The sequence below is a fragment of the Camelina sativa genome, chromosome 7 (genome assembly GCF_030686135.1).
Source record: "Camelina sativa cultivar CO46 ecotype springtype chromosome 7, ASM3068613v1".
In the NCBI taxonomy this organism is placed as follows: domain Eukaryota; kingdom Viridiplantae; phylum Streptophyta; class Magnoliopsida; order Brassicales; family Brassicaceae; genus Camelina; species Camelina sativa.
In genome coordinates this window covers 33,747,004-33,757,184 of record NC_141886.1, presented here as the reverse complement: position 1 = coordinate 33,757,184, position 10,181 = coordinate 33,747,004, and the positions used below count along the sequence as shown (strand labels likewise).

General features: G+C 32.4%; 2 protein-coding genes across 2 annotated transcripts; both read right to left on the bottom strand.

Annotated features, from left to right (window-relative positions):
* Positions 1-1,877: 1,877 nt before the first annotated feature.
* Positions 1,878-3,397, bottom strand: LOC104703912 (bifunctional dTDP-4-dehydrorhamnose 3,5-epimerase/dTDP-4-dehydrorhamnose reductase). Its single transcript, XM_010420002.3, has 2 exons — positions 2,768-3,397; positions 1,878-2,535 (listed from the first exon to the last, which is right to left on the bottom strand). Exons 1-2 carry the CDS (start codon positions 3,224-3,226, stop codon positions 2,080-2,082), a joined length of 915 nt encoding a protein of 304 aa, XP_010418304.1. The 5' UTR covers positions 3,227-3,397; the 3' UTR covers positions 1,878-2,079.
* Positions 3,398-4,980: 1,583 nt separating this feature from the next.
* LOC104703911 (homeobox protein knotted-1-like 7) lies at positions 4,981-8,252 on the bottom strand. The gene is made up of 5 exons (XM_010420001.3): positions 7,570-8,252; positions 6,574-6,694; positions 5,898-6,097; positions 5,643-5,774; positions 4,981-5,427 (listed from the first exon to the last, which is right to left on the bottom strand). The coding sequence occupies exons 1-5, from the start codon at positions 7,852-7,854 to the stop codon at positions 5,287-5,289; spliced, it is 879 nt and encodes a 292-aa protein (XP_010418303.1). The 5' UTR covers positions 7,855-8,252; the 3' UTR covers positions 4,981-5,286.
* Positions 8,253-10,181: the final 1,929 nt, after the last annotated feature.

Here is a 10,181-nt window from a genome sequence, read left to right as displayed (position 1 = left end):
GAGAAAAAAAAAGCTGCAAAAATAGATTTCCAGCTTATAAAGAGACATCATTGAAAAATCTAATATTCCTTGTCTATACTTTTAATATGTATATGTGCTCAAACACATATATATAACACACACACGACTTCATGGATATTATAGAGATGATGAGAAACATGTAAGCTCACTAGTTCTAGGGCGTTTCTCCATTGGCAGGTCCCTTCCATCACATATATGCATCGAAATTTTCCCATGATCGATTTGTTTATGATCTGCCAAAGGAGAGTTGCCCTGAAACTGGTTCAGCTTAATTAAGATTTAAGCACGTGAACGAGAGCAGTAAGTCAGTAACCACTAACCAAGGTAATGTAATCTCTCTCTCTCTCTCTCTCTCTCTCTCTTTTTTAAACACATGATTTGTAATTTCTTTTAGAATGATTAATTCAATAGATCTAGACCCGACTAAGAGTACACAATGTTATGTTCGAGAAAAAAAAAATCACTTAACTCTAGATAGAGACCATTTAAAAAATCTATGACAAAAATTGGATTTAGCTAATGGTCGACTAAACATTTTTAATCTTCCTATAAAAGAATTATCATTAATCGATCATTGCATTCGTTTCTGCTTGTCATATTTTGAAAATTGAGACTTAATATATACATATATTTCGTATAAGATTTTTTTATAGATTACGTATGTTACCATTTAATGCCTTCAAGTCATAAGAAACTGACATGGAATTTAGATAAGCCACATGATCACATCCAAACACAAACTCTATTTTCTCGATTTTAGAGGGTGAACTCTTATCATAGTTTGAATACGTTCTTTATTATAAAAAAAAAAAAAAAACTCTTATCATAGCAATGCAGAGTGTGTGGTGCTAATGACCTTAATTAGGAATGATAAATTCCAAAAATTTGGTGGATCTCATTAATATAGTAACGGTCTTCAATTTTGAGGGTTTTTACTGGATACGCGATTTACGCCGATGAAACTGAGGTTTGAGGAAGCGACATTCAGGTGGATACCAAAAACGATGAATGTTGCAGCTGATCTTTTAGCCAATGCTGCAATTCCTAGAAATGCATACAAGCTATCTTGTTTCAGCATATGGATATCTCAATGAAAAATATCGCTTTGACTTTGACGTCGTAATTATGGTGATGGTGCAAGAACTAAAAAAAATTGGAGAATGTTATGTGTTGGGACATGTGGGTTTTGCTTTTAGTTCTTTAACTAGTTTGTAGGTTAATAAGTTTTTTGTTTCCTTGTCTTGAAAGGTTATGTGAGATTATCAGTAAGTTATGTTGTAATTGATTGGGTTTGTCATCTGACCATTAACGGCTACGTGAGATAAGGTAGTGCGTAGAGCCGTGGACTTACCCACACAGCTTAATATATATTTATTTACTATAATTAGCAGTGTTCGAAAAAGCATTCTAGGCGTCTGCCTCCGCCCTGTCTAGGCGCTAGGCGCTATAGCACCGCCTAGACAACCGCTTTGACCGCCTAAAATTGTAGTATCATTATTTTAATGTATTTTTAAAATTTTAATTGCACAAATTTAAAATTTATAAGATTTATTTCTATAAACATAATTATAAATGTTTAATATGTTATTTAAAATGAATTGAAATAATGTTTTTATCTATTGTTTTGTTTTTGATTTAATATTTTTATTATTCTTATACATATTTTGTATAATTATGTATATAATATCATATATATATATATATTAGTTTATAATGTAAACGCCTAAAACCGCTTAAATTCCGATTAGGCGTTCTAGGCGTTGGGCGTTGGATCACCGCCTAGTAAACGCGTATCGCTTTCTTGAACATTGATAATTAGTGAATAATCAACAAAGATTAAAAACAGCTGAAATAAATAACGCAAATAGTACATTTTTATTTGTAATCAAAAAGGTTTATTTTTAACAATACAACAACATTGAGAAGAAGAAAACAAAAATAAAAATACAAAAAACACAACAATTTTTTTCAGCCTCTAAATCCAAAAAGGATACTTCTTTTCCTTGTTTAGAACTGTTTACCTTACAAAAACCCATTTTTTTTGTTTTAATAAGCATATCAAGCTTTAACTTCAGTCTTCTTGTTAGGCTCAAACACGAACTTGATCAGAGACTCTTTGATAGACATCAACTCAGGGAACTCAGTCTTCAACTTAGTCGCATCGAGCTCGTTGTTACTCCTTGGAGCCACAATCACTTTAGCTTGTTCCTCCAAAGTGAAGTTCTTCCAGGTAAAACTGGGGTCAATGTAGTCTCTGTACATCTCCAAGATCTCGTTGTGACTCACTACACCCGGGTTAGTGAAGTTGTAGATCCCTGTCAAGTTCCTCTTAGCCATCTCGATCGATATCGGGAGGAGCTCGTCGAGGATTGTCATCGAGTTAGGGATGTCCACAACTTTCTCATACCGAGCAATCTTCGTGATGAAGTTTCTCGGGTTCGTTAGATCCGAAGAGATGGGCATTCGCACTCTTAGCGTACATACGTTCTCATAGTTCTTGAGCAGCTCCTCCACCTATATATATATATATATATATACATTGTTTTACCACCACACCAACACCAACATCAACATCAAAACACGTACTTGATCTGCAACATTCTGAGAGCTAATCTAACATTTCAAAACTCAGCAGCAAATCAGATCTCACAAATCTAATCTAACAAATCTCAGAGTTTGAGATAGAATCGGAAGTAATTAATAAATAAAAGGATTGAAAATGCAAAATAAATAAAGTTTCTCTTACCATAGCTTTGGTTTTAGAGTAGAAAGAGCCGGTGAAGTTGGGAGTATCCTCTTCCTTGAATCCGATACCCGACCCGAGAGTATGACCCGAATCATACTCAAATATACAACCGGTAGCGTAGTTGATAAGAACGAGTCCCTTATCTCTGCAGATATCGGCGAGGGTTAGGGTTCCGGCGACATTCGTACGGATGGTCTCGACTTTGTGAGATTCGCACCAGTCGACATTAGGACGACCGGTGACTCCGGCGGCGTTGAAGACGTGGCTAGGTTTCACCGATTCGATGTCGGCGACGATCGATTGACGATCTTGGAGACGGCCTGAGCCGTAAGTGTATGAGATCCCTTGAGATTCGCAGAGCTTGCCGAGTAAGCCACCGATCCATCCGGTTCGACCGTAGATTAGGAAGTTGAATGAGGAGGTTGTTGATGATGATCCGTTTGCGTCTGCTACAACCATTTTTTTTGGTTTTTGTCGCCGGGACGGGAGATACAAAGAGAGAGATGTGTGTGTGATGGATCTGATCTGAGAAGAGAGAAATAGAGAGAGAGAGAGAGAGAGAGAGAGAGACGTTTATGTTTTGGGTGATGGGTGTTGCTTCGTTTTATCCCAATTTTTCGGGGAGACAATGAACTTTTTAGTTTTTTTTTTTTTGCTTTTAACCACCCCAAGTTTTCTTATTTGATATTTATGACCCATTTGATTTGGGTGATTTAAAAACATTTTAGTGAAATTGTTAATTTTAGATTAATAAGTTACCAAAAATAATTTTTCATTTTTAAAATTTCACTATATTTGGACTTATTTGTTATACCACCTTTTTATAAATATTAGTGCAATACTTTCTTATTAAATAATACCATAGCAAATTAGTCATATACCATCCAAAAATTTCTTTTTGAATAATTTTGAAATAATATCTTAGTTCTAATTTTAAATTTCATTTTATTTGGTCAATTTTTGATATTTATTGTACTACTGCGTATCCCATCCATATATATATTTTTAACATTAATTTTCCTAGTTCTCATAGTCATCATAGATCATATTATTTTTAAAAAAGTTAAAAAAAAAAAACATGAATTTAAATGATTAGTGTGTTATCTCTATTGCCCTTGGAAAATGTGGGGGCGTAGACGTATTTTTTTGAATATTGAGGTAGTCGATTAATATTTACCTTAAATTATTGTTTGTAGTGTCTTGTGTTTTAAAAAAATAGTTAATTGTGTTGTCCGAATTTTAGACAGAGATCTGTGAAGGTGGTGTGGTGGATTGAGAAATTGTTAATTAACACAAATAGATTCGACTACCACTACATTGGAGCCTTGGAGGTGCGCATTTTATTTATTTAATCCATTACAATCTAAACTAAAAAGATTCTAATTTAAATTAAGTTTAATTAAAATTTTAAAATATAGTATGAAAGAACAAATTAAAAGGCCAACTTAGCAATATATATAGAATCGTCAACGAGTTGACAACCTTTGATATATAGCATTATCTAAATAAATTTTGATACATTCCAATTAGAAAAAAATAGTACCAATTAAATATGGTGGTCATGAATATAATTGAGAAGTTTCTATATTATTGTAACTGAATTGACATTCTAATGAGGTTTAAGTGTTTAACCAAAGATCTAAATCTATATATATACAACATTGATATTTCAAACCACATAATAAAACTCTTACAAAACCCGAGTCCTTATATATCAGTACACGTTATTGAAAACATATAACACCTAAATTCATTCGATTAACTAACTAACTAGTCGGTAGAACTTTATTTGTCAACCATTGATTAGTATACTATAATTTTATAGTAAATGACTAATAATGCATTATTTGGGGTTTGCCAGGAAGTTATGTATTACTATATATTATAAACAGGTCAGATCTTCTGTCTGAATCGTAGTGGACAAATGATGGGGGCATGTAGTCCCTTTTCTAAGATCCATTTCTCAATCTCGAGAGTTTTTTTTCTTGTTCACCTGATGCCATTCCTTCCTTAATATACATATCTATTTCTAGATCGGTACAATTATGTTTGTAAAATCATTTGGTTTTGCCGACAAAAAAAAAAAAGCATTTTCGTTTAAAGGGTTTTCATGAAAATATTAAGTCATCATCACACAAATCACATGATGATATCAAATAAAAAGAACTATAAAGTATCCGTTGTTAAGTTTTTGAGACTTTGAATACCAATAATTTAAACTAAAAATCATACACGTAACAATTTTTTATGGACGACTTCGTTCACACACGGGTCCAAAATATATGGATACGACATATATTTGTGATTACAAATTTACAATATAGTAGTACTAATCAATCACTCAAAACACAAATCGTATGGTGGTTGGGGAATTTGATAAAGCTAAAGTAATTACAAGATATTATAATGATCACACCTCGATATTATCATCAGTAACATGAATTACGTATGTACTCATGCATGATTGAGCAATGCAATTAGTATGAAAATGTAGAGGTAATTAGTAAAGATCGAAGAGATTAGTGTTTGCGCTTGGACTTCAAGGAAGTGAGTGAGTGAGAGTTGTTGTGCCAATTCCTCTTGCGTTGGTTAATGAACCAATTGTTGATTTGCTTCAACTGGAGTCCTGTCTCCTCCACCAATTTAGCCTTGTCATCTTCCTGTTCAAAATCACATATTGTTTACATTACAGTTTTGTGGTTGTTCATTACATGATTAATTGCAATTCTCAATCTCGATATACTTTTTTATGATTTGTGTTGAAACATTTAAGCATTTTAAGAAGGAAAACAAAACCAAAAAAAAATTGCATGGATTTGAGTGTAGACCCAAATATGTTTGATGCTTCGTAAAATTATAAAAGGAAGGTACTCACAGTAGGGTAAGGCCACTTGCAATGTTGTTGCCACCAGTTTTTCAAGACAGTGGTTGTGTCTCCTGGCAGTTTCCCAGCCCTTCTTTTCCTCATTATCTCTTCTCTTACATCTTCGATTCTCGATTTGAAACCCTTACCCGAAAAATAAAACAAATGTCATTACAAGAAAATAAATAGTAACATGAACGTTTTTTTTATTAACTCATGTCATTACATTAACCTTTTTTTTATTAACTCATAAACATTTTAGTTTACCTGTTTGAGTTCGAGTTTAAGTTCTTGTCTCACTCTTTCCATAAGAGATCTTTCCGATTCAGTCGGTAGCAACGGACCAAATCCCGTCATATCGTGACCACCGCTAAAATCAACGCCCGAGTTATCCGACGAGAAGTCCATCTGAAGATCGTCCTCGTCCTCTGACATCGTCGCACCAGACCCTTCTCCTAACGTTGCTCCTACGGGAGGGAATAGACAAAGTTTCACATAATGTTGTTACTCCAAAACTACAAGATCTACACGGATCGATCCCAAGCCCAAACGTAGAATAGACCCCGAAAGACCCTTTACATTACAAATCCGCATCAATGTATATTAATCCTACGTTTTACGTGGAGTTCCATATCTTGTTTTTATTTAGTGTAAGAATATAATATATTTTCCATCATCATCTCCCAAGTCCCAACACATTACATTTAATATATTTCCTAGTTGTTCATATCTGGTATGATCAACGAGAATCTTTAGATGCCGACATCTATTTTATTTTAAAAATCTCTTAATTTTAACATATTTTTTTAAAAGAATTATAGTTATATCTTGTAGTACTTTCTAATTCCGAGTAGAGTACATTCTAAATCTATGAGGTGTTTATATTATTATCATGAAGATACGTTTAAAAACAAAACAAAAAAATCAAAAAGCAAGAAAGAACCTGTAAGAGAGTGAAGGTTGTTCTCAATTTCACGGCAAGCCATAACAGCTTCGACGGCATGAACCCTCACGTGCTGTTGCAGCTGTTCTTTGAAGCTACACAACACCATTACATATTGTGCCTGTTTCCAAATTAATTTATTATTATTATTATATTTTATACCCTCACATTTTAAATAATTAATTATTCAAATTCATTTAAAATTTAATTAACATTTCCTCATATGTGTATACACCACATAAATATGTGCTTCTGGTGTGGTGTGTTTTTGAGCGGTTAGTTCGATCATTATATAGTCCTATTTTCTACCTAATTATTTAAATAAATTTAAATGAAGTCGAATCTTTTTAGGGGAAATTCGCAAGCTAATTCCAAAATTATGGTTGCAATGTCAATTCGACTATAATGCAAATTTTAGTTTGGTGCAGTAAGAAATCAATCGCGTCAACCAACATGGTCAACCTAAGTTTAAATATAATTTCAATTTACAAAATGACTTTTAACATTGACTCACTCTATGTGAATTTAGCACCTAACTATATTTACACAAAGATATATTTTATACAAATGTCTATGTGTGTGTTTCCATACATTTCAAAATTGTATGAAAATACATAGATTCCCATGGAAGAAGTTGACCACAATTACTTCTTTACCCGATAAAATTCACACAAGAAAACCACTAAAATAATTGAAGAATAAAAATTACTTAAAATATAATTAATATCATTCATAATTAGTCCACTAAAAAAAATGATAATGTTTTACATCTTTGACGTTTAAACTCACGACGAACTTGTTTTTTTTTTAATCCGAAAAAATCATTGAAAAGTATAATTTGTTTGAAACTTAACAAGATTTTGCAGTGAACATGACTTCATTCATAGTTAGTCCACTAAATATTATTTCAAAAGAAACAAGATATAGTAAATTTAGTTAATCAAACAAGATTAAATTTATTGAATAGAAGTTTAACTATTTTATATTCAAACGTACCAAGAAATTGTCGAGCTCGTGACGATGATGATGTGAGTATCCAACGGCGGTGGAAGCATAAGAACGGAGAGGATGATGAGATTGAGAAAGCTGAGCTTCAATGATCGGAAGCTGATCGATCGGAGTAGCTACTCTGAGACACGCCACGTGTGCGGCTAATAATTGTTCATACATCGGATGTGTAGCTATCTCACCTTTCATCTGTCTATTCTGCTCCGCCATGGCCGCGGCGTCTCCATCTCCGCCTACGGTGGCTCCGATCATACCTAGCGCCGCTTCTTGCATATTCTTGACTCAAGAACAGGGTGAGAGATATGTTTCTTTGTCTGAAAACCCTAATTATCTTGAAGCCGATTTGGTTCCTATGATTAGAGAAATGGAGAGAGAGAGAGAGAGAGAATGATCAGACAAAACCAACGTATATAAACTATAAAGCTGTTTTGATTTCTTTCCCCTTTATCTATTTTGTCACTCCTTTTATTTTCCTTCTAAAAATATATACTTTTTTTTTGTCTTATTTATATATACATAGTACATTTTTTATTAACAAAAAATAGACACCGGACTGGTATTTCAAAAGATTTATAATTTGGTATCATTTTCTAATGTATAGTAAACTTTAAGTGACACTAAAATATTAGTGTCTATAAACTAATAATAAAACTAAATATATATACATATATACATAAAGTTATGACAAACGCTAGTTATCAGAAACATACTTCGATTTACGTTTTTAAATAATTCTGAAATAACACTAACTAATTCTTCTTTCGTAATCTAGAATTATTCTACAGATCAAACTATATACACAGAAAATATAATAACGTAACCAATAATCGTTACATAGTTTTGTCATGTACATGTTAGCGAAAAGACTCAAATTAATCTAAAATAAAACAAACGCACATACGTATGTAGATTGTTCTATATGGAGATTGTTATCTTTATAACTAGTCTTAGTTAATGGATTTAGTTTAAGATAACCAAGTTATCTGAAAACAAATTGCATAACCAAGTTCTCTGAAAAAAATTTTGATAAATCTTTTTCTATATATTAATACTGCGATTGCATTTGCTTAATCCAGAACTAGACTATCTGAGTTTTACTGTTTTAAGGTTATGTGACTAAGAAATGTTGCATCAAAGCTGTATCACATGATTGCTTATTTCATATTTTAAATGAATAGACAATGATATTTGTTATGCTATTAAATAATATTATTAATTAGGTGTTACTATTTGTTAAGTGGGTGTTAGAGGATTAGGTGTGTCTACCGGTCCTGTCGTTAAGGGTGGGAAGATATTTTTTCTTTTCCTCATTCTTCTTCAAAAGTTTCAACTAATTTTTAAGTTCAAGTTGTTGAATCACTTATTAGGTCTTAAATCATTGTCACGGCAAGAAAAAATAAAGTGCTTTTCATTTTACATTTGATATCCATATACATACACAGCTATTTTATGAATTTTTGTAAAGCACGTTATTAACGTGCAATTTTTCATAACTTTACGTCAAGGTATATCAGCATATTGTGGAACCAAAGTACCAAACATAGTAGCAGTTTTTTTTTTCAAATTTCGTTTCTTTTTCTTTGCTTTTTTTGTGTCAAAGTTTTCTAAATATTTCTTCGTTATAATCGAGTGTGATTTGAGATAAAAAAGATACCGAATGGAATAAATAAATTAAAAGTCTTATTTATTTATTTTTTTTGGACGGCAAACGAAACTCAATAACAGTATTCTCCAATAAATCGGAAAACTAAACAAGTGTATATGCGTTTTGCTAAAAATTGGACTATTGCTCACTTTCCATTGTGCAATTGTGTAATTTTGAAATACTACTAGTCTACACTTTTAGATCAAATTGAAATGGCACCTGTTATATATGATGTTGATGAATGATGATGAACGTTCATGTAACTAATTTCAGATTCAGTGGGAAAATATTAAAGGCAGTTTTATCTTTACTTTCGGACCTACCAAAGAAAACGCAATTTTTTTCTTTTGGTCACTTTTGTTTTCATTTCTTTTTGGTCCATCACTCAGTTGGGAAAGTGGAATAAAAAGATTTTGCAGATTCCTATGCAAAAAAAAAAAGAAAAAAAGAGAGAGAAAGTTTAATTTTCCATTTATCTCCTTTGTTGTGTAGTTTGTTTACAAATTCCCTTCTGTTTTACGCAATGAAATCAAAATATTCGCTTGTATAGAAAAATGAAAGAAATAAAATAAAAGAGGGACAGAGACAGAGTTGGTCGAAACAAATAAAAGAGGGACAAAATTGTCGTTCTCTTAGCCTAAGATTTAAGACATCTCACATCTTAAACAGTTTGTGGTCCCTTTTCCTATGAAAACTACTTCTCAGCTTATAATAATGCGACCACTAATCAAAGAAAAAATGAGATAATATTAGTGACACTGATGTCACGATCCCATACTCAGTTGTTTCTTATGAATGGGCCAAATAATGTTTTGTGTTTGGACATATATGAAACAATTCTCATCGGGGTACAGGTCTCACAGCCCAAACACTTGTGCACATGTACGTGTTCGTAATTTTTTTTACGTGTGTAATATTAAGTATTAACGTTTCCAAAGTGACTCTTCAAAACCGG